This window comes from Nesoenas mayeri (assembly GCF_963082525.1).
Source record: "Nesoenas mayeri genome assembly, chromosome: 1".
Classification (NCBI taxonomy): Eukaryota; Metazoa; Chordata; class Aves; order Columbiformes; family Columbidae; genus Nesoenas; species Nesoenas mayeri.
In genome coordinates this window covers 41,834,704-41,860,310 of record NC_137541.1, presented here as the reverse complement: position 1 = coordinate 41,860,310, position 25,607 = coordinate 41,834,704, and the positions used below count along the sequence as shown (strand labels likewise).

Sequence of the window (25,607 nt, the reverse complement as noted above, 5' to 3'; positions counted from 1 at the left end):
ACAGTATTAACTGAGTAATTAAATCATTTCTGTAATTACTTTCACACAGCTATAAATAATGTAAGCCCACACGTTCTCTCTGGAAGCCACAATAGCACAAGAAGAGAAGGTAAAGGATGCAAATGAAAAAGGAGAAATAATAATAATAATAATAATAAAAACACTTAACATTTATACATAACACCGCATTTTCAAAACACAGTGCAAACAATAATTAAGAAATGGGTAGCATGACAGGAGAGACTGAGAGGAAGGGAAGTGTGAGAAGGGAGAGGAGGGGAAGGGTGGCAGGTGTGGAGCAGGATTCGAGAGCCAGCAAGGTGGGCAGCCGGGTGGACACACTGCCCAGCCCCATGGCAAGGTCAAACTGTTTGGCTCTTCAGCCCACACCTCTCTAATGCTGCAGTAGGGTGGGGGGTAAGGACGTAAGGATGCAGCTCTGCCTCTACAGAAAGCAAGCAGTGAAGCAAGTGCCTGAGCAGGAGCCGGGATGAAGCACAGCACTGCACGAGCACATACCTGGAGGAACTAGCAGCTCCATCATAAAGCATCCTCCTAGTGGCTTCTGTCTGTCCTCTCCAGTGCAGAGGCTTCTTGATGGCCATGCTGGCCCCAAGCTAGGCAGCTAGCAGCCAGTGGAGGCTGCATGGGGCTCGTCCCCTCCTCCCAGGAGCTTTTTTCTCTCCCCACCAGGCCTGGGGCCCCGGCACAGGGCACACTGGCTAAGGGGGGGCACAGCCAAGCAAGCCCCAGGCATGCTTTGAGAGACCTGCTGGCCCTTCCCCAGGGGGGAAGGACTGATGCCAGTGTCCCTGTTACCCCCAGGAGCCATTTCTGACTCCTTTTGTGGCTCAGTGCAGAGTGGGGAAGGAATATTTCTGACTGGAGGGAGAGGCAGCGCTCACAAGGAAAGCATTGCTGCCTGATCCCACTGCCCTGTGCTCTCCCTCAGCCCAGGCGCACTCACCTCACTCAGTTTCCACCCAGCAGCTTCCTACCCTCATTTCACACCCCATGTCCTGTTTGCTCAGCAGTTCTGCCACTCCCTGCACTCCAGCTCTTGCTCCCATGTCAAGCCAGGCAGCATCGCTTGTACAGGTACAGCTCCTCTTTCCTCTCCACCTCTTCCTATGCCCCATCTCCTGCTTCCCCACTTTTTCCAGTCCTTCTCTCCTTCTTTCCAGATCTCTTCCAGATGTTCCTTCTCCACACTGGCTCCTCATACCCCCCTGACCCCACCTCACCCATGCTCCAGCTCAGATCCCCAATGCACAGCACGTTTCTCCCAGCTGTATCCCACCTGGACCTCACAGAACAGCCCTGGCCCCAGGATGCCCTGTGCAGCCCTCAGGCCCGAGTGCAGTTTTGAAGCATGGCTTGCAAGGACAAGATGTCTATTAGAGATACATGGCAAACATCTAAAAAGACTCTGCAGTGTATATACAATTTCTCACACTTACAACAAGGCCAAACTTGTGGCAACCTATGCAGTGTTAGCACAATATTTCTGGTTAAAAGTCCTCCTCTGCAAGACACCCTCTCCAGGTGTTGGACCTTGCTCTGAAGACCACTGGTGGTCAGGCAGAAACTTCAGAGGAAAACATGCCAGCACTTGAAACACAGGTAAATCACATAGCTTCTCAGCCACATTTTCAGAGAGAGATGGTTTATTTTCTAAATAAATAGTGAAATAAATCAATCAGCTTGAGGCATACACCTGGCACAGGAAACTTTACTCAAACAGTCATAGTCTGGCAAAGTTACAGCAAACCCCCAAGAGGGCTTTATAACGGCGATGCTGGGCAAGCTTACAATTGACAGTACTATCAGCTCTGCATACAATAAGCTCTCCTGCATGCTGCAGCTATCCAACCACCTCTAATGGGGGTTACAGCTTCTCCTCCTAGAGTCCAGATTTTCATATCAAGCATTATATTTACTTCTGCTAGAAAAACCCATTAATTGCTCCCTAGCAATTAGGTGGCCTTTGCCTTTTGTAGAGCCCAAAGTCCTTTAGAAAAACATTGTTATGGTCTTCTTGCAAAGGGCAAATTGCTGGAGGCAGAAGTTGAGCAACTATCTTAAAGTCGTGTTTTATAGCAGAGCTGCAGTGAGGACTCAGGTCTACCAAATCTGCTTGATTCTGCTGGTACCCTTTAGATCACTACTCCTCACTGTCTGTGCCTGCCTTTTTGGCTTTTATCCTCCCTGCCTTTACAATCTCCATGTCCTTCAATGCCTCTTCCCCCCATCCTCTGAAACATATTTATTGTTATCATCAGGAACCTCATAGATACACAACTAGAAGCTACTGCCAAAGCATAGAGAAAAATTGTCTTGATAGAATCTTTAGGGTAGGTTTGTTTTTTTTTTTTCCAGTCATTTACACAACTTATTTAAATCAAGCCCTCTTTTCTCACCCCCACCCCACCATGATCCTAGATTCAGGAGAAGTTTTATTGTCTGTCTTTCATCTTGTTCATCCTCTTTCTCCTCTACTCTAGCTATATAACATGCTCTACAGCGCTTAGTTCAGTCCTGCTTGAAAATAGCTGAAGCAACATGGTCTCCACGCTTTTCCCTAAGGAGACAAGAGCACATCCTAATAAAACTCAATGTCAGAACTTTTTTCTTGATATACATATATCATTTAGTATTATCATTTAACATATCGTAATATATCATTTAATATCTTTTCTCAAATTTATCCTGTCGCTTCCACTGCCTACTTCTGGCAGCTACACCAAGCATTATTTTCTCTAATCTTAGCCTACCTCTGTTCACAGAGTATATAAATCACACCCTGACTCATTGTTCAGCCAATCTACAATATGCACATATAGCTGTTTCTGACTTTCTTAATGTATCAGTTCCTCCAGACCCTCCACAGTGTCACAGACTACAATTATATCTTTTTCTGTACTCTGTCTTTTTTTCCAGCCTATGTATATGTAATTCCCTCAACTTCCTTCATAATCCATCCCCTCCAAACTTGGTTAATGAGGCAAATAAAAGGCAAAGAGAATAAGATATTCCCTGGAAAGAATTGTTTCTCTTTGTCCCACGGTTACTGGGGAATGACACGCAGATCTAAAGCGGCAGCATCGGGCAATTTCACACTCCGTGTTTTCAATTTCATTTTGAGGCCAGTTTAGGGTAAGGACAAATTGGAGTGTAATTAATTTAGATTTTGTGAGACAAGTAACCGCTTGGGGTTGTAATAAAGGACTGCCTGTCCCAGAATGAAGAAACTAATCTCCTTGTCCGGCTAGGGATGGCACAAATTGATTTAATACTTTTGTGTTGGGCTTTTTGTTTTGAAGAAAGGGGTTATAATAATGATTATAAATAACTATGGGTCAGATCTCATCAAGCTCCCAGATTTTCCTTAGGTAAGTGCTCACAGATTTGGAGATGTACCTAAACACGATCAGTGTGAAAATCAAAGTTAGAAATCTAGCAAAAAATAACTTTTGAGAAAAAGTCTCATAATTTGCCAGGTCCAAGCTGAGTGGAAATCAACTTTTTCCCCACAGATATTTCAATACTTCTGTTTCCAGCTAGACAATGACAAAACCACATTTAAACACTAGTAAGAAAGAGCTCCTCTTCCCTCAGGTAGGTTGCAGTGGTTGCATTCAGAGCTAGGCAAGGAAAGGTCTTCTGCCACTCCATCACCATAACAACAGAAGAAAACTAACTCAGTACTCCTTTAAGAAGAATTCTATGACCCAAAATAAAGCAGCTTATAAATAGCAACAAAACGCTGATGTAAAGGAACCAGGCTTCAGTTTTGCTTGGTGTTTGTTGTCTGGGACAACTACTGCTGAAGGAAGGCATCTGCACCTTCACGTAGTCGTCTTCTCCTTCAGCATCCTACTCTTGCCCCATCACTGCCACTACCCAAAAGTGCTCCAGGGCACCTTGGCAGAGTGTGAGCCTCACCAGGGCCCCGCCAGGTTTTCTCCTCCCCAACCCTGTGACACTCAAGCTCAGATAGTGCCTTTGGGCTTCAGGTGTCCAAGGTTCTGCATTTCCAAGGCCTGAGGCAGACAGAAAATGCATCCAGTAGAAATTATTAGGGGAGGGAAAGTGATGGGGGCATTTCAAGGAAGGTTATGTTCCCATAAGATTTTTTTAGAAGGGGATTTCTTGTTGTATTTAAGTAAAAAACAAATAAAAAAATAAAATAAATAAAATAAAATAAAATAACAACAACAAAAACCCGACTTGTGATTCTTTAAAACAATGACCCCAAAAAAGTAAAGGCCTTGAAACAGAGTTACTCCCAAGCAAATGGGAGATAAAGCAGAGGACAACACTAAAAACTAAAAAGCAGGCTATTTTAATAGAATATTTAATAAAAGAAACAATACTCTCTTTTTTGGTCTTTTTTATCAAAAAAATATTAACGAGAGTACTTGAGCTCATGTTTAGAAAATGAGAGTTAACATTGAAGGATTTAATGGCCCTGGGGAGAGGTTAAAGCTCTTAAAAGTTCATTTCCAGGTTTCCTAATATCTGAGGGATTTTAAGTGCTGTAATTTATTTGTAAAGTAATAAAATAGTTCTGGGGAAATTCTCAGATGTTAATTAAATTCCACAGAAATATGCTACCTATATTCCCTTTCTTTATATGAAAATATGTTATTTTGTAGAGATGGATTAGACACAGATGTAAACATAAATTACAGATCCACCTGGCCTGTTATTACATGTGTATGCTCAAGGGAAAAACAACACTAGCATACAATATTGGCTTTTATCCTCTCTATCTCTGTGACCTACCTTTCTTTTGCCTCCCCAACTTTTGCATCAGACTCATAGTTTGAGGACACATGATATTTAGTTCGTTATTCGTGAGCTACACAGAGCTCTCATTTGGCAGCACAAGGAAAATGAGCACTAAAAGCAAAAGAAGTGTATTAATCATGTCCTCAATAAAATTATTAAAAGCTTGAAGGGAAACTGCTACTTTTTTTTTTTTAATCAAACTTATCTTTGCTAATCACTAGATTAATCTAAGAAACATTTAAATTATTACTGTCATCAAATGCAGTTTCAGATAAATGAAAATGCTTTGTGAAATTACATGAACTGCATATAATTTCACTTTGGAAGGAAAAAAGGGATAGAAATATTCTAACATTGAACCATATTCTTTCAAAGTTTGCAGGCTTTCCCCCCTTCTAAGCAACATTTTTTTTAAATTTCCTTCAGTTCATGTAATCCATTCAAAAGGAACTAGTTTTGTTGGGGTTTTTTTTCCCTGATTTTCCTTCACACAAGCGCTCTAAAAATTTCAGATGTCATCCGTAATAGAAATGAAACAAATTTACATCCAAAAAATGAGGTTTGCATTCCCCATGCATCTCTATTATTTAACCTTTGGAAACCTGAGAGTGAAAGTGCTTTCCTTTTAGTTACAGATGTTCTTCTTTTAGCAGTGCTGTCCCAGCGTCTTTGACTTTGTCCTGGTTTCAGTGTGTATCTAGGTGCTCAGCTTATCCAACTAGTTTTGGTTTCCCTCTACCTGCAGCATCACTTTGCTGCACTGGGACAAGCAGTTAGTTTTCTTGACCGGTATGTTACACCTATTGACCGAGTTTGGACTTGCTCCCCACCAAAATACCAAAGAATATCATTGCTGCAGCTGCATGTCCAAGGCATGAAGCAATCACAGCAACCTTCAGCATTGAGAGACACGATGTCTTGGAAACCTTGACAGAAAACAAATTGAAAAGGGATAGGTATTTATGAAGAAGAGCAATGTGGTGGAGGAGCAGCAGAAAAGACAGCTCTATGCTGTGTAAGAAAAAGGAGAATCTAGCCTAGGATCAGGGGTTTTACATTTCAGGTTAGCTTCATGCAGCTTTTATACAGATTTTATTATGGGCACAGCCCAATTTAATAGATCATTCTTTCCTACCATTTTATTTCCATCAGTATGGCTACCCTGCATGGGCAAGCCCTAGAGAAAATAGCAAGGGACACAGAGATAGAGAAAAATGATTTTCAGATAGGATAACAATAATCTTCTTGTTCTAATATTTTTCCTGGGTGCTGCCTGTGCACTGTTGAGTTACTATAAAGCCGCATAGGAAAAGAAGCTTTGGTGAAATAACGTGACTTTGGAAAAATAGCAAGGGACAGTTCCACTAAAAATGATGGTCACAAGCTGTGCTGCAAGAGAACCCAAAGCATTTTCTACTCTTACCTTTTCTGCCTTCTTTATCACTGAGTTGACTTTTTCTGTTATTAAAAATAAATAAATAAAATAAATAGCCTATGATTACAAAACAGACCAGTCAGCCAAATGATGTGGTCATTTTTTAGGCAAGAAGCTGAATCTCTTTCAATACGAAAAGGGACGCAAAATCACCCTTCTCTTAAGGTACCTATAAATGGACATTGTTACTGTTATTTGCTTTTTTGTGACTGCTCCTTTACCTCCTAGCTCTGGGCAGAAGAGGTTTTAGGTAATATCAAAAATATAATGAAGAAAAGCCCAGCCCAGATTTCCAGTCTCAGGTCTGCAAACACAAGATATTGGTTTGTGTGCTTATCTGAACTGAAGCTTGGTTTGCAGACTTGAAGGTTTCCTTCCACCATCAGTCTCCTAACACAGAGCATCCTCATCCATCAGCTATTTCCACACTGTAATAGGATTGAATTTCTGCTTTCAAAACTACTGGAAGAAAGGAGAAATTATTTTAAACACTGGAATGGGAGCAGATATGCTCACCAGTCATGAGCGCATTGCAGTCCTCTGGACAATACAAACTAATGCTTAAGATCAGGCAATACAAAGCTATAAAAAGAAAGGTCATTGCAGCAGCTTGAGGCAAACTGAAGAGACCAGAGAGCCTCCACAAGCAAAGTTCTGGGATCACAAGAACCTAGCGTTGGTGGTGGTGCAAGCTTCTCTCCATCTCAACTAATCCAGATTAAATCCAGATCCTCATTGATTCATGCTATTCCCTTTCTCATCAGAGGTCCAGGTGAGATGATGCTATCATCCTAGTCCCTTTTCAAGGTGTCAGCACGAAAACAAGGACCAGGTGCTTCCCTGTAGTGCTGAAACAGTGTGGTCACCCTTCTACCCTGCCCCACAGCTGCAGGGCTTGTTCCTCGGAGAAGAGCTAGCACAGGGGCTATCGGACCTCCGCAGCCCCCAATCCCAGGCCACCCAGCCCCGACAGAATGACTGCTGCAGTTTGTGCTGTTTGGTGTCACCGCTGGCACGTTCGTCAGAGATTATAGGGACTGAACTGGCTATGACGAGACCCTCCCTCAGCAAAGTCGTCTCTCCAGAGCTCAAGTGAGGCACATCGTGTGTCTGTGCTTTGCTGTTTTCCTGGAACTAAACCCAGATCACAGTGTGCACACAGATCATCTGGCCATTTCCTTCTTTTGCCAAATTAGGCAGAGATTAAATGTAACACTTTGTAACAGCTAAATCAGTGTGATTAGAGACATGAGCACTGAGGACAGAAATGGCAAAACGATATGCAAATTACTATATACTTATTTTTCAGAGGAAAAAGGCAAAACAAGAAGATACAAACATTATCTACAACATATAATTGCATGCAATATTAAAGAGCATGAGTTTGAACAAAACAATCAGGAAATCCAGATGTTACACTTTCAGCAACATACCTCCACCTGCTATGTCACACCTAGGGCAGGATTCGTGGCATTTAACTCGAGGCATCACGAGCAGGATACAGCCTTCTTCAGTAATCAGTGGGGAGACACAGGACTATCCCATGAGCATTTCACTGCACCCTGAGGTGGGTGGGGTGAATTGTCCTCAGGTGGTGCCTCCTTGCCCACCAATTGTAATGATGCCTAGACCTTCAGCTGACAAGCAGCAAACTTCCAGATGCATGTTAACTGAGATGAAGCCAGCCTATGGTGCACATTATACAATATTTCTGTCTGTATATACAGGAGAAAAGAAAATTCAGGCTTGAAATCCTCTTCTTTTTTTGCTTTTTTTTTTTCCCCTTCTTTTTTTTTCCTTTGCCTGCCCTTTCGTGTCTCAGTTTACCAGCTTCACAGTATATCACAAAACCCTTTTTACACATGGACCCAAATTTCATCCCAGACACACTTATTAAACCCTCATTGAAGGTGAAATAGAATTTCACATGCTACTCCAGGGAAGGTGGTTTGATTGAGGAGGTTTTCTTTGCACTAACCTCCAGAGAAGAGGGGCTTATCTGTCACACCAAGGAGTTAGTGGCTTGTAGCGTTCTTTAGGTTCGCATTGGCGCTACTGATCACAAATGCACAGGGAGCACAACAAAGCCCTAAGTGCAGGTCTGAATCTGTGAAATGCTGAGCAAGTTCAATCACAGCTGACTGCTGTGGGCTTTGAGGGGATGCTGCAAGAAGCAATCCATGCTTACAGGATCAATCCTCAGCCACACAACTCATCTGCAAAGAATATGACCAAGAGTCACTAAAAGCAAAGCCTCTGTCAAAGCCTTCTGTGGAAAATAGATTGTTTAAAGACTTACCAGGCTGACTTCAGTGTTTTTAGTAGAATATCACTGCATTTACTCTTACTATATTCAATTCATCAAATAAATATTATCTATTAAAAATTATGCACCTGTGAATCTGAAGCTGTAAAGGTCAGCCTTTTCAATTTACATTTAAAAGAAATCTTGGCCTTTCCTAAAACTGCAGATCTTTGTACATAACCTGCTTCTCCTTCTGCAAAACTACCAAAAATAAAAAAAAGGAAGTTGGATAAAACAGAGGTCTCCATTCATAAAGGCTTCCAGGCTTCCACCTTTGAGCTCCCTGTGGCCTACCTGCCCGCCTGCCAGAATGCTCTTTAGAAGCAACCCAGTAGGGTACACAGGGCAGTTGCGGGAGATGCTGCCTTCCCAAGGAGAGGCTAGAGACAGGTAGAAAGAAAAGCTTTTACAAAGTTCAATAGGCCAAATTTCTCTTTGAATTACAGCAGTGTAAATCTGATCTAATCCTGCCAAAGGCAGTGGGGCTATGCTGGATTTACACTGCAGGAATCCAAAATCAGAATTTGGCCTGCCACGTTCAAAGTCACAAGGACCTTTCCCCAGTGCTTAGGAGGTCTGGCATCAGTAACACTTAAGCTTATTCAAAGAGGATGTAAAATGCCACCAAAAGTGTGAAATGCGGCACAAGTAATGCTTCAGACCTCTTTTGCACAGATATCAGTAACCACACAACACAGCAGGCAGGAGAGCATCAAAATGCAGCATTGTTGCCTGACTGCCCTCCAAGACAGAAAAGCTTTGTTTTGGGTGGAATGGGACAGAATGACTTAAGCACATGTGCAACTATTCAAAGTGGAAAGAAAGAAGGCAGGAGGAAAGAAAGAAGGCAGGAGGAGTCCTGTGATTATTTTATTCAGTGACTACTTTAGCTCAAAGGCTGATACGAGAAAATAACACTGCATATTACCTGTATGTTATTTGGCAACTGAACAGTTGGTCAAAGAGTGAGAAAATAATTTGTGATTAATTTATCCCCATTTACTCACCTACGATAACCTGCACTGGATTATTTATTTACAAGTTAAATAAAACAGAAAGTGTCTGGATTTCTCAGCCCCCTAGATCTCTTTCTGAGAAAAAGCTGCCACAGTGGCCAGCTTAATTCTCCCCTTTCATTCAATTAGACCAAATTCTGCCCAGTTAAATGTCTCAGATTCACTTATGAGCGACCTGTAAAACAAAAAGGCTGCCAGCTTGTGTCTTTGTTTACTTCTCTGCAATACACAAAGGGTGGTCAAGAGGGTCTTCCCAATAAAGGGGAAATACTTTTATCGGGTCCAGCTGCACCCCATTGGGGCTTCTCTAAGCTTAAACTTATCAGCTGGCCAAAGATGCTGCTCTTTCTGCAACCTGCCCTGTTCAAAACCAGTAGTAGGAACACTTGTTGGTGTAGTGATCCCCTAGAAGACTGGCTAGGGCCTGGAAAAACAATGAAAAGTCAGTGATAGGAAGGAACAAAGTAGTGCAGTGGAAAAAAGGAAGACTGAGCTGGACTGGTTCAGACTGGTTAGTTGCTTTAGCTAACACGTATTTAACTTCAGGAGCTAATGAACACTTCTGAGAAAGGATGGCTTTATTAAAGATTCAATTATTTTCCAATTAAGATCTAAGAGCTGTATTAAACGTCCCCGAAAATACCACAATGTCCTCCAGCTGCATGCAGAAAAAACCCAAATGAGCATCCTTGGCTCTTCTAAGGTAAAACACAGGCAAAAATAAAATCTTTACTAAAAAAAAAAAAAGTCACAATTGTCAGGGGCTCTTTACCCTCCCTAAGGAAGAACAAAAGGGCTGATTCTTTTGCAGCTCTCTTCTACCCGCTCCTTTCCTTCCTGGGTTTTTCTCTGTTGCAGATAATTCCACATGATTAATAGGCTCTTCTCAGTGGTGCTACACACAGTTAGCTCTTTTAATCTCTCTTTGAATCTGAGACTGTCTAATCCCCAAACCTTTGGCCCCATGAGACTACACCTGAGGATCACAGAATAAGATATTTCTTTCTGTTTTAAGCTTCGATCTGCAAGTATGCGATAGAAGGAAGCTCAAATTTACCTTATCTGCCATGATCATAGAGGAGCCTCCATGGATGCCCAGGATGGGAGTGAGGGTCTGGGCAGAGATGAAGTCCAGGATCTGGGCAATGGCTTCCTGGTCTGTGTCGTCAGCAAATACCACCCCTTGAATCTTCCGATCTGACATGAGGTCACAGATGCGGGTGATGATGCTCTTGGGATCTGTCTCATTCATGGCCACCAGCTCCACCCGAGGCACCACTGAGAGGTGGTGGAAGTCATCTTTCTCGTGGGCATCTTTGATGGCCACTTCGTCTGAGGTCCCCACGAGGATGACCGCAATGCCAATGCTCGGGTGGCTTTTCTGGGCATGGGTCCCGCTCCCTGTTGTCGCGAGGACTGCCAGCACCAGCCAAAATCTTGGAGAGTAGCACTCCACTCTGCGCCTCATCTTCGGCTCTTACACTCCCTGAGCGAGGAAGGAAAAAAAAAAAAAAGAAAGGGAGGAAGTAAGAGGAAAGGAGAGTGATTAATTGACAAGTCAGGCATGCACTCAGCCTTCAAGGCAGATTCATTGATTTTCCTCAGCCACTAGCCCTCCTCCCACCAGTCCTTCTTGCCTGATGCCCAGCCCTTTGGCTACATTCGAGGACCTGTTAAAGTCAAGGGGGTCAGACCAGCCCAGCCTCTACTTCAGAGTTTGGAGTCACTTCAGAGAACAGCTGTCAGCAGAAGGTGGGATCAAGTCATCTCTCAGGTTCCATGTCACTCTGAGACCCAAGTCAAAAGAGAGAGAGAATTGTCTTTTGATGGCTGATCAGCTGTCTTCGTGAAACTAATTGCTTATGTCAAGCCCATGTCTAAGTGCTCACCCTCAACACAACGGAATTACTGGTGCTTGTGATCAGTTTGACCTTCTGCTGGAGGTATAGGCATGGAGGCTGAAGGGACCAGGCAGATAAAGACTCCCTTTTACTTTCTTAGTGCACCTCCTCCAGAATAAAGTGAGGACAAACGGGCAAGGCCATTGGATGTCTGTGTATGTATGTACCCATTGCATACAACCTTCCTACCACGAGGACACACACAGCTCCAGTCTGTAGTACAGCCAGCCATATCCCTTTCACACATATAAGGTTCATTTCTTTTTAAAAAGCCAGGAACACAAAATTTCCCAGAGGTCATGGCCAAAACTGAATCAGTGCAGTGTGGGGAAGACATTCCCTCCAAGCCCACCTAATGGCTACTTTTGCCCAGAAGCAGAAAGACCCACAGATCTTACAAAGGTTCACCCTTGGCTACTACAGCCAGAGATGTTACACCAATCTTTTCCCTGAACATGTCCACTTTATTTTGTAATCATAACAGCAGAAATGGAAAAACCCAATGAGGTCATCTCTCCAGCCCCTGCCTGAGCAGGACTGTTCCCTGCGGAATTGTTCCTAGCTCTTTCTTTATTCAGTCTTCTTTTAATAACAGTTTGTATTTCCACAGCACTTTTCATCCTCAAGGCACCTTACAAACACTAATGAATAAAACCTTGCAGCACCTATACAGCATAAATATCAGAACCCACCCTGGTCTGGGCACAAAAACAGCACAGCATCCCCCTGTCTGCCCAACACCCCTGTGGGAGGCAGCACTGCTCGGTGTGCCAACCCAGGGCCATGCTGCTGCCCCAAGGAGATGTCAGGCATTTCAAACTGCACAAGACTTCCAGTGCAAAAGGTCCTGCTCAGCTATTCATGTCCATAACTCTGCTCTTCAGCAACCAGTCACACCCAAAATAAATACCCCAGCCCTGCAGTTCTCTGCACTACACCTCTGGTCTTGGGGGTCCGGGAACAGGACCCTTCCATACTGTTTTGCTGCTATACATGCCTCTGTCAAAAGAACAGAAAGCCATGGCAGCAGGGACAAGGCTGGCAAGAAGTCCATGAAACAGTCCTACCTGATACCAGCCACCCGTAGGGAAAAGGTGCAAGAGAGGCCATCTTGCCCTACCCAGGAGAACACGTAGGCTCAACACCTGCTCCCTCATTGTCATGCTAAGTAGAGAGAATGTATTCTGCATTTATATTACCGGATAAATAAGAGATAATAACGTAGATAATAAATATGCACCGGAGGAACCAAATCCACTTAGGAGGCTGAAAGAGACTGCGTGTGTGAAGTGCCAATCGATTCTGAACTCTCTGACGGATCCACTTTCTGAGAGATGATCACAAGGAGAACCAAGAGACTTTGAGAGTTTGGCAAAATGAACAGCTAACTTCATTCCGGCAGGACTGTTATCCTCCAATTACGAGTCACTAAATTAAATTCCTTCACAGTGAAATGCAGTCCCCACTCTTGCAATGCTTTATTAACTTTAATGCACTCTATACACTCTCTGTATCTCACTCTCTTGCTCACTCACTTTAATGCTATATTTGTTCTCTTTAAAATATGTCTCCTGCGATCCCTCTGCATAGTCTCACACAGTATATTACGCTTGGTTAGGCAATGGCTAGCTGTGATGCCCAGGGAGTAGAGTGTATGTTTTTCTCAACCCCTCTCGCACCAGGAATAGTTTACAGAGCCTTCCAAGCCAGGGCCTGGATAGCAGCAATGCAGGAGCTATGCAGGTGATCATGGCAGCTGTCTGCCTTCACACCCAAACACAGACTTCTCCCACTGGGAAAAATGCTGGCCAAGAAACACATTCCCTTCTCTTCACCTGCATCAAAACCAATAAATTTCTAGCATCTACCTTCAACCTGCAGAAAAGAGCTCAGATCCTGAAGAGCACATACATGGCAATCTACTGGGTGTCTAGCTCATGGGATGTGCCCCCCAGGCAGATTTTCCATTCAACAAGATTATAGAGTTCCCAGTACAAAGCCAGATCCTCAGGCTTTGGCCAGATATGCAGAGAGCAGACAGAGCTAAGAGGCTGATGAAAAGAGGAGGGCATTAGTGCTTCCACAGCCAACCTGGCATCTCCTCAGCCATAAGCCCTCTCCGGATCAGGCAGAGTAATGCTTAGGTAGCCTGTGTTGTATCACTGAAGACGGCTCTCCCTCTATCTCTCGCTCACATGTAACACTTTTGTCATGCTCACAACATGGTTTGTGTGGTCTGTATAGCAGAGACCAGTGTCCTTCTGAGGGAATAGCAGGCACCAGGTCCAGGCTGAGCTCCCTTGCAGGGTGAGACCTAGAGATGTGATAAGGCATGGGAATGCTAATAAATCAGAGCCAACCCAGGGCCAAGTGGTGGTCTCCACCATTCCGTTCCCATATGGCAGCAGCAGGTTCACAGTGTGGAGCTGAACTGCTCAAAGACCACAGCAGGGGTGCTCACACTGCTGCAGTCCTTTCCCTATTCTCCTTGGGTCTCACTTCTGTTCACAAGCAGTAGCCCCTACCCACACTTCTGCTCACATGCAAGTGCTGTCTGTTGGAGAAAGGGACAAATGTCCCAGCATCAGCCCCATCTCTCTTTCCTCGTCTGGTCTGGCTCACTACAAGTCCCTTTTGCATGTGTGGTGGTAGAGACATGGGTGAACCAGCACAGACTTATTATCAGATTAAGGTGACCCCAGAACTATTGTGAAAATGTGGGTTTGCATATGAAGCACCAAGTTTCATCCATTAATTTCTACACTGTTCAAATGCAAAAGTTTGAGGCACCCAATCAAGAAGCACTGGAGGCAGCATGTGGACCTCCTCCTGAGTGATGATCTGGTTTCCAGTGAAGAAGAAAAGTGGAAAAATTCACACATGGAAAAACTGACAAGCACCTGACAAGGCTGCAGTTGTAAAACGGCATTTGCCCTTAGTTGTTTCAAGTAACTTTAATGTAACTAGAGTTTACTTTTGCCAGTCCAGAATGATTTTAAAAGCATGCCAGTGTATTTTATCACAAAGTATTTTACATGGGCAGGTTTTTCCCTTGGTGGTTACATGGGGCAACACAGTTTTTTGGAGTATTTTCTGTGATTTTGCCACTCCAAGAAAATTTAGCAAATCCCAAAGTCCAGTCTAATAAGTAAAATCCTTTACACATTACTCCACAATATTATATCATCCCTTACACCCTGGAAAATAACAGATGACAAGGCCATTACACAAAGTGGTTTTACAGGCACACCTATATTTAGGTATAAACATGTCTGTAAAACCATTATACCTCTAAAATCTCATTTTACTTACCAATAAAACATACCCACTACAGTAGAGGAATGCAGCATCTACTTAGTGCTGCAGAGCAATGTTACACAATCATTGTTAAAATGGGAAGGGAAAGTTAACTTCTCCAACTGAAAATGCAAGAGGAATGTAGGTAGTCAGACAGTAATTATTCAGATTGGAATTTGGCCAGGACCAAAGGTGAGATTGCTTAAAAATATCATGAGAACCTTATCTGACACTGCATTTTCATGTGGATCAGATCTAAGATAAGTATTAATAGAAAATTATTAGGCTGCACAGGCAAAATACAGCTCAGCATTTAGAGATATTTCTGGATGATATTTCAAAATACTGGAAGTACACAAATAGGTCACTGTGCATTCAACCAGGCTAACTGTAAATAAAGTACTACTCAGGCAGTGAACAGCAAAGATACGCAATCTTCAGGTCAGATAAAGAAACTGAGGCAGAACATGGGCTGGTCCCAGGAGTTTGGGGGCAGTTCTGTCCTGTGCTGACGCTGGAACGTTCTTTTGCTGGAATTGTGCCAGCTGGGCAGTTACGCACAAAAGCCTCTTGGGAGGATATTTGCACACTCCCAAAAGCTTATCTCCAAACTCAAGAAAGTAAGAGGAAAGGAAGTCCTGTAATACTGCAGTCCCGGGCAAAAAGCTGTCTTCCAGGCAGTGTTGCTAATGAGGAGGAAGACGATGCTTGAGGCAGGAGTCTGAACAGTGTGCCACCAGCAAAGGGAACTTAACAGGGACATTGGCTCCAGACTGGAGGAAAAAGGGCATCACCTACCCCCAGCCTTCCCCTCCTGTACTTCCCTGGAAGGCCATGGGGAAGTTCATATCCCAGTGCCTTCTGGGGTCTGCTCACTGGGAGCTCTGGTGAGGTCCCAGCACCAGTTAGAGGATTTCAAGCCACAGAATCTGAATTCAACAGCTGATTTTGCATCTGCACCAACTGCAATGCTAATTCCCAGCCCTACTCTCATCCCTGATCACTAGCCCAATTCCAGGACCCACCACCACCCTCAGTCCCACCACTACCTATAGGCAGATGTCCTGCCAGCCCCAGTGTTAGCCATTAGTTTTACCATACCCTGTGGGATTTGCTCATCTTTGACAGCATCTTACTTCACACTGCTTTCATTTCTCAGGCAGTTTGAGCAGTATCAGGCAATGAATCAAAAAGCAATCCTTGTGTTTCAGGCCCTAGTTTGGGGTAGGAAGAAATCTATCTTGCCTGCAAGATACTCTATACAAAGCTGGAAGGTGCTTTGTGCCTGGTACCCAACACACCACTAGTGAATAGCAAGTGCACTAGAGGAAGCTTTAGGGAAGTTAACATTGCACTAGATGTGCTACTGGGCTGTCTGGAAAGGAAATACCTGTATGTCCAGACCAAGAAGAATACTATTTCTGTGTTTACCAACTGCAGTAGACAGGTGCATTTTTAATCTTTTTGTCCACTACCTGCTTTACAGGTAAACTTCAGGAGCCAAGAAGACCCATGTGAAGAAGGGGGCAGGACAAATTGCAACCTCGTAAACTGTCACTCCTAAGACCTGGGGCTTAAAGTTATAAATCACACCATAATTTACATCTAAGTTTCTCCAACTCCTTGATTTTTGGCAACCCAGTTTCAGCTTAGGACAGCCTTCCATTCGCATGGTTACTGCCATCTCCTCAGTCCAGACATGCTGCATATTTTACACCTACGAAGAAGCATTCCCTGTATTCTAACGCTGCTTTACCATTGTCCTGCCACACCTTCAGCCCGGGCTATTTGTACACTGACAACTCTTGCACTGCTGTTCCCCGTATTACTGCTTACCAGGTAGGTGACATAAGTGCCCATAAATCTTCTTTTGGCTCACAGCCCTGTTGTTCCAGGAATTTTGTAAACAGAAACAAAGAAGAGAAGGATGGATCTGGGGCACGATGGATGTGTCTTAGAAGTGCCTGCACACTTCAGGTGCTGCTAAACAGAATGAATGATGCTGCAAGAAAATCTCCTTACATTCAGAGTAAGAAGATGGCAGAGACTAAAGACAATGGAAAGTGCCACGCACAGTGACTGATGTAAGAACAATCCAGTACCTGGACCAAAACGGCTCATTATGGCGACTCCAAGAAAACACCTCCCAAAGGGCATTTCAGTAGTTTCAGATTAAAAGCAGTGCAGTTTGTTTTAACTAGCTCTGAACATCACTTATATTCTCATTCTGATACACAAGCATCCCTATGACAGTGCTAGAAACATTCCTTTAAAGCCTTTTGGCCAGATCTTGTTTCTGCTCTTCACAACCACTCCCTCTCCAACGCGTACCTTCATCCACGCCTGTAATGTCCCACAGATCCATTTCTATCTAACTTAAAAAATGGTGCTTCTTTTCTGTTATTTCTTCCAAGTCAGCCTTTTTATTTTGGGGAATGCACCACATGCCCCCAGCCAAAACCTTCAAAGCCCTTGTAGCTCTCTCACTACCTCGCTGTTAGTTTTCCTTCCACGGACACTGGGTGGAAAGCAGGACATATGTTTACTTCTATTCTGTATTTATTTTTTTTCAAGCTGTTCTTTATTAAACCAGATACAAACTTCTCCCTGACTTAGGCAGTGTCAGATTCATCCCATATATCACACATTCATTCCTTCCCATCTCCAAAGGCTAGTTTGCCTCTATGCAACAGGTGTATCCAAGAATAAGGTAAAAAAGAGCTTCCTCTTTTTCTGACCCACACAAAGGAGAAGAGCAATTCTCTCCCTATACCCAAGGCAGTACAAAGAATGCTTTGATCATCAATTAGACCCATATCATTCCCAACAGATGAAGAACTATATCTCATTATTGTAAGCTTGCCCGAAGGTAAGTTCCCAGTGTCCTTCCCACTTCCTCCCACTCACATATTTTACATATCATGGGTGATAGCTGACACAGCCACAGTCTGCGAACTTCTGTTGAGACCAACACCAAGTGATTCATATAAATTACAAATTAAAATCTTCTGCTTAATAATCTTGTTCTTCCCCCAGTCCCTTCAGAATTGCTGTCTACGCCATCTGCTTTAGCACACTACCTGCTCCGAAACAACTCGAGCAATAGGATTACCACTGCTGGGAGACAGCTCTGAGGCTCACATTTAGAAACATTTCCCTAAACTCAGCCTAAATTCTCACTTTGCTCAGCCATCCTATTACTTTAACAATGTCTCCTTCATTCAGCCTAAATTATTTCTTCCTCTCAACTCACCGTTTCCACCCTGAAAACGTTTGTAGATGGTTATCTGATCGCCCCTTGGGACTTCCCTCTGCTGCAGCAGAAGTTCAGCTGTGCTCATCCCTCCTCCTAAGCTGAGTCCCCACGGGTCCTCATCAGGATGAGTGAGGGAGGATGAAGGTAACGACTGGGCAAAAGAGAGCAGGAACAAGTCTGACCTGCTTACCCAGGCTGGCACACACGTGCAGAGCTGCAGGAGTCAGTGTCACACACAAAAAAGCCATTAAGCAAGACAGCAGGTCAGTCTGGCATTGCTCAGTGCCAACTTCTAAATGCCAGGGCATGGAGGCTTGGCACAACCATGGCTCTCTGTGAGCCTGTCTTGCAGAGCCAGGCTGGAGCCGCCATTCCCCTGCCAGGATCTCACTCCCCCACAGCATCCCACTTGGACAAGTTTAGAGGGATGAGACAGGCTGTCCCTGCCAGAGATGGAAATATCCTCATCATCTGGAGGGTTCAGTTGCCACAGCTGTCACTCCATGCATGCTCCATTTGAAACAAGGGTTTCGAAGCTTAGAAGACATGCACCGTTTCCCACTCCCGACTGTCATCTGCCCCATCTCAGAACCAGATCCAGGCTCAGAGCAAGATCATCCAAAGAGAGGGAGGCGTTGCTGTGTGTGCGGAACCCCTCCAAAGGGATTTCAGCATGGTTGAAAGCAGCTTTGCCTCCTGAAGTGCAAGACTAGGTTTAGACAGACAGCAGAACACTGCACCCAAAAGAACACTCATTTTGCCAATTAAATCAAACTAGAACAATTCAGTAATCCATGATGCAATCCCTTCCTTCCTTTCTTAATTCTCCACTTCCAATTTTCATTTCCAAGCAGGAATCAATGGCACATAAATAACGTGAGGACATTAAAGACTCTGATTTCCAAAATCTAGGGATTTAAATACCTCTGATCCATTAATATCCATGAGAAAGACACATTTAACTTCACTTAGATGGTTTGGAGAAGCACATCCTCAGAATTTCTCATTATTTGCTGTATTCATTTGAAGTTTTCTATTCAACCTTAATGAACATCTTGTGCATTGGCAGATTGTTTCGAAATTTAAAAAATGTGGAGAATTTTTTATTCCAAGACTTTCCCATTCCCCAGACTCTCTGATGTACCTGTCTCACTCAGTACCTGTTCATTCCCTGCATCATTTCCTTAAAGGGAAAACACAGAGCTGGCAGACAGAGGCTGCACGGCCTCCTGAAGGCAGCTGCCAAACACCATACCAGTGCTGAAATCCCATGGGTTACTCAAAGTCTCACATCAAGACACAGTCTGAAGTTCTTGCAATGACAGATTTAAACACTGTAAAGGCCAAATCATAAAAGTTTCTTAAAAACATACCATAAGTAGGAAAGAAAACATTTTTTTCTTTTTTTTTTTTCTTTTTTTGAGGCAGAAATTGAGTGATTTCTTCCTCTACAATACTGAGGATCCCAAAAAGGGCATCTGAACTAGAGGGAGACAGCCTTAAATTACACCTGCATTTTGGATTCAGCCATCCAGTTTGCTACCACCTCCTCAGTTATAACGTATGACATGGAACAAAGCTTTAAAACGAAAACCCACCTGTCCCTTAGGGAAAATCTTCATGGGTGCATGTTTCAGTCTTGCAGCCCTTGCAGCAAGGGCAAGCTAGGAGAAACTCACTGCACTGCCTCTGTCCATTGTGGCACCGCTATAGCAAATCCAGAACAGCCCTAAAGCAGAGTGCTAGAGCTCACCACACCTGATCAAACCCTTATAAAGGTATTACAGACAGCAGAAATGTCAGAGAAGGAGGCCTGATGCCTGAAACACCAAGATTGGGCAGGAGGGTTCGAGCAAAGAAATGGCTGAGGTAGCAAAGTGGAGAGAAGAAGATGCATCCTGTGAGCTGGTCTGGGGCAAAGCCACAGTGCTATGGACACAGATGGGCCACCTTCTGCAAATAGCCATCATCTTGGGAGCCTTGTGACCTCTTGATTTCCACTGGTATGCAGCATTTTGTAAAAATGGTGTATACTTGTGGAGGGGTTTTGATAGATAAAGATCTGTTGCTGAATTAGTCAGGCTCAAAGGAATCTCAAGGCCGCTTTGAGGAGCTGAGAACAGAATCTGCTGTGAGAAAGAGGGGCGTTCCACAATCACCGGGGTCCTGGCGTGAATCATCGGACGTATCATCAGCGAGACTCCAGAGCACCGACAGCCCACGATACTCATTTAACGAATCCATGCTTGGAGCGTGGACGCGTGATTAGAATATAGTTACGTATATAAGGAGACTTGTTTCTGTAATAAATGGCTTAGCGTGATTCACATTGAATCGACTTGTTTTGCTGAGTCCTTATCTCGTTCCAACATATACTGACTGAGGGACACCTTGAAAACACCAGTCTTGCTCATGATCTAAAACACGGAATTAATCTGGAAGTGAGAGGGACCAAGAGGTGTTTCTAGCATGCCACAGCCATAAGAGCCAAGAAGGGTCAAAAGCTGGCTCTGGTCGGGCCACTTTCTAGTGGATAGATAGTGGAAGAATGGATGACTACGCAGAAAACCTTGTTGTGAATTTCCTTCCTTGTAACTGCCTGTCCCTTATCCCTTCCCTTTTTCTCAATCTGATCATCAGTAAAGGACCCTGTTATCACTACTTAGAGGAAAAAAATTCTACCTAGAAGAAGTAACAAGGGAAATCAAATGTGCAACACCAAAAAGAGCGATATTCAAGAAGTTTGGAGCTGTACATTCCCAACCCAGATGCATCTCAAAAAATGCTCATCTATTTAGAAAAACTTGATCCTTACAACAAACACAAAAACCAGAATGAAGGGAGAATCAACAATTGCAAATCATGACATTTTTTTTGTGGTCTCATTTTTCTTCTTCATTTCCTGTTTCTTCCTTTCCTACTTCACTCTCCCCACTCAACTCTCCTCTTTCCCTATCTTTCTCCCCTCAAGTTCCATGACCAGTAAGGCACCAGCCATCAAGTTGCTGGATACAATATGCTTTCACAGTACATTAGTGCTGTGCACCAGACCATGCTCTGCCTGCGATTGTATGACAGGTCAGGGCTGATTCATCTTACTGAGATCTTCAATCAATAGCATCCAGAAAGCTTTCCCAGCTGGAGGGACCCAACCCAGCAGCCGCTGACCTCTCCCTCTGCTCAGCACTCTATCACATTTACAGAGTTGCAATGATGGAAACACACCCAGGCAAAGCCACATCTGGGCCACAGCTGGTCACTGGCTGTTGATGCTTCAGGGACAGGCCCCAATACAGTGCAAGCAAACAGATTAGATTTGTCTCAGCTGAATGCCATTTCCATATATATTTTTTTCCTTTGCACTCTGTTTTCTCTAGCCTCTCAAATTCATTCACGCTGGCTGCTTCAGTCATTTTTCCCAGTAGCTCACCTAGCGGTTCTCTCCCCCATGTGCCAATGCATATGAGGACATGCCAGCCCATGCTTACTCTCAGCCCAGCTTCACCATGGACTTCCTCAGGGTACAGCTCAACCCCCTTGGGCCACATCTCATTTACACAAAAGTCACTATAGCTTACACTTGCAGCAGGGAATAAAAGCATTAGTAGCAAGAGTAAGAGAGTACAAACACCAAAACCAGACAATAGTCACTATAAAGAATACTCTACCAGTAAATAAATACTAATACTATGGACAAAGTGTAGTCATGAGTTACTTATGATTTAAGATCAGTTTACACTTTTAAAACAGCATAAGGGGGCTTAGTTTAAAAGAAAATCCAGATTTTCAATATTCCAAATTAACTTCCTTCAAGCTACAATGTATACTCTAATTTACTGCCTTTCTCAGCTTTTCCATCCATCATTTACTGTAAGCCATTTTTTGTCCTCTGTGGCTCCTACAGTCATTATATTCCTCACTTTAGAGCACTGTTGTATTTTTGGTCCATCCTTGCTACCTCTTGGCTCACTTGTATTCACATAGTTAGGTATCTGGTTTTAAATCTTCAAAGCATAGAAGGAACGAACCACAACAAGCGAAGTCTTGTTCTAATCTCGCATATCACCATCTAAAATCAATAAGCATTTTTTAAAAGTGTAAACACCATTGTTTTCTTCCTCACCCTTTGCCTTATTCTCCTCATCAGAAAGATCGAGACACATCTTCTCTGCTTCACAGAGTTTGAAGGTTTAATTATTTATAGTATTTAAAGTACTTTTGGCTCTCAAGCGATAGAAGCTACAGGAGCTGAGAATATTATTATTGCTTTCCATTGCGCTTCCCCGAAGGCAGCAATGTTTTCTTGTGAGATCATACCCAACATTACTCACAGGATCCCAAGAGAATGTATTCAAACCTGTATGTCCAAGATCTTCAGGACAATAAATCCTAGTTTAGCAAGGAGCAGAGAGAAAGAAATTGCTGTAATACCATAAATAGTTGTCCGTTTCCAAGTAAAATCCCTGATGTTCAATATCGACTTTGCCACACTGACTCCAACTGCAAAATACTGCTGATCAGTAGTTTCTGATGAAACAACTGTTGTCAGCAAATGCTAGTTTGTTAAGCCTATTCTCATGAAAATATCTCAGCTCGCGACACATTTTCACCTACTCCAAAGCAGATTCCTTGCTGGCAAGGAAAAGCAATAGCAACCAAGAGCTTCAGAGTGCAAGGCAGAGCTGCAGTGAGCAGCCAGCCTTCAGGCTCTGGGCTGGAGATGCAGCTCTTCTGAGAGCCAGCAGTTTTAATCTAGGCCTAAAAAACTCCTGTTTCATGAAGAGATCCACCCCGTGAGTCTGCCACAGATCTAGGGAGTCTAGTTCCAGCATCTCTTGGACAGTGGAAATGTAAAGTCCAGCTCAACCTTAATTCACTTACAGAAATTCAAAATACAAGATCTCCCAGATGTGAGTCTAAGTGGAGACTCGCAGACCCTGGGCTTAAACAGATCTGGATACAGTGGCCAGACCAGAGTCACCAGGCTTTTATAGCATGGCCAGAAAGTCCTCAGAGCTCTGATTCCCTCTAAACAAAAATCCTAGTCTTACACCAGGGAACTTGGAGACCTCAAGAGTCCTGGCTTGGGGCTATGGTGTCAGAAATATGGGATTCATAGAGAAGAAGTCCTCAGGTGTAATTCTGAGGACTCACAACCTCAGGAAAGACCATTAGTCAAAGTGCCCCACAACTGCAAATACTACAAGCCCTGGCAGCCAGGAAAATAAACCAATAGCTTTGGCAGTTTTACCACAGTTATTAGTCCCTTTTTTTGTTTCCTCTGAACTTGTATTGCATATTTCTGGATTGCAGGGAGAATGAGGGAACTTTGCCATTAAGTTTGGATTAAAACTAAGTTTCTACCTCTGAATGTCCTCCCCTACCTGGAAAACCTGCCTACAGCCTGCTGCCCTGTGATTCTGTTGGACTTCACAAACTACACTGCGTGGAGAAACACAAGGGTTTTTAAGGGGTGATGGCAGCCACTGGGTATCTCTTGTCATTGATGAGTTTACAGAGAGCAACTGCTCTGCTTTGGGGGTTATTTTGCTGAACAGGAGACAGGAATAGTCCTGAAATCAGAAAAGATGTTGTAGTCCAACCCAACCCAGCCCAGTTCCTATCATTTCCTGGTGTGCACTACCACTAAGTAGTGTTGAAAGCCTAGTGCATTCCCACTCCAGAATTAAGTATAAAGTAAAATGAGGGTGTGTATGTGTATTTGAAATACAGATATTTACATACACACTTAGTATATTTATTTGTAAATAAATGTTTTTTAATTATTGCTTATTTTATATATATATACACACACATAATTACTATATGTGCACTCCATCTCATCTTGGACCAGCAGACAGGGCTGTATTTCTTCAAAGGAGGAAAGCAAGTGAGAGAAGGTTCTTGGCAGGATGGCCAGTTACACCTTTCCTGCTAGACCTGAAATGCCACCAGTTCCTAAAGGTACTAAATCCCAATATTCCTGAAAACAGGTAAGCTGAAAAACAGCCCTGGGAAGAAGATGATTTAAAAAAAAAAAAGTGGAGACAATTTTCAAGTTGCATTCCTTTTACATCCAGGCTGGTCCTTGTAGGAAATCAGTTTCCAAGATAGAAACCCAAACCTTGCTGCCATGCCAGGGGTCAGCCCCTGGCACAGAGCAGCTGCTCTCCCTCCTGAGACCTGTTTCTGGGAGGGAGGCAGAGGCATCATTCAGCCAGGAGGTGGGGGTTTAATGGATATGGTGTCAAGGCTGTTTTCACATTGCCCATCCTGAAGTGCTAGAATAATGCTGAGATGCCAGTCCTGTTTTGTGCAGGGCTTTTGTACAATCCTGAGGTTATAATGCCATATAACCATCCAGTTAAAGCATTCAGTGACAAGCTGCAGTCTTTAGCTAGGTCTCACCCTTGTTTGTATATGACAGTACCAATACTGACATCCTGAACAGTCAAAGATTATATGCTGTGAATACCACCCAGTCCTTAAAATGAAGTACAGAAAACAAACTAGATGATCTTTCGAGGTCCCTTCCAATCCCTAACATTCTGCAAAAACAAACCACCACACTACACTGGACTACACTGACTTTGGGGGCTCCTTGTTTCTCCTTCGTATCTCAGTTTTGACACTTCTCCAAGCCACAGGGCTGAACCACAGCCCCACATAGTCACCACTTTCAATTGAAAAAAAAAAAACCAAAAAAAACCACTAGTCCCTAAATGCCATCCATGCTGGATTCCTGCTTTGGTGTCCTGTCAGGATGACACTGTGAAAGAACCTTGTTTCAGAGACAGGAGGCAATTTTGCATGCAGCTGCATTGTTATACATACAAAGATATCCAGGTACACTAAAGCTCCTGGAGGCCTTTGCACTATGCATTTGCACTATACCTGTGCCAGAGGGGTGTAAAGCCCCTCTGATCTGATGTGGCAGCATTTTAAACCCACTTTGCACATGTGTTAACACCTTTGTGAGGCACTGGATGCCACGGGAGGAGGCTCATGATCTATAAACACAGTGCACGTCCAGAGAGGAGCCTCTTGCTGCACTCTCCGTGATTTTCATCCCAGGAGAGGGAGGGAAAAGCTGGAACAAACAAGCCATGTATGCATTATCACCTGGCTACACTGCCATGTTGTTGCTTTTGGGATCCTCTTCCTTTTGTTTGTACTATTTCCTAAGCCTGCAAAGCTTCAGGGATCCTAAACCACCTCCCTGACCATAACCCTAGCACAGCCCTGTCACCACCCCATCCAGAGGCCAGATGAAAAGCAATACCCATTTATACCCATTTATCACTCCTCTTTTCCTAATTAAAGAGATCAGAGGACATATCAGACCACGGCTGGGCTCCTAGCCCTGGAGCTGAGATGAGTTAGTGGGCAAGCTGTGCAGCCCCTCCGACTGATTCATTTACCCAGGCTGTCCTCACATGTGGCTAAGGGACCAGTCTCTCCAGATCCATCTGCCTTACAACTTCCCCCACTGATAAAATTTTAATTTCTTTATAAAGAGCAATTGCCTAAAAGTATACATACCAAAAAAAAAAAAATCATCAGGTGCCCTGGCATTAGGGAAAGGAAAAGCACTCAGGCAGTG

At 43.7% G+C, this 25,607-nt stretch overlaps 1 protein-coding gene across 1 annotated transcript in view; it reads right to left on the bottom strand.

Annotated features, from left to right (window-relative positions):
- The window catches only part of GRIN2B (glutamate ionotropic receptor NMDA type subunit 2B), a gene marked incomplete at its 3' end in the record, with an annotated part of 167,377 nt that extends 156,142 nt beyond the window's left edge, over positions 1 to 11,235 (bottom strand). The window contains exon 1 of the mRNA XM_080342529.1: positions 10,608 to 11,235. Coding sequence (XP_080198655.1) covers positions 10,608 to 11,018 — 411 coding nt within the window. The 5' untranslated portion in view covers positions 11,019 to 11,235. The remainder of the gene's footprint in view (positions 1 to 10,607) is intronic.
- Between the last annotated feature and the right edge of the window lie 14,372 nt (positions 11,236 to 25,607).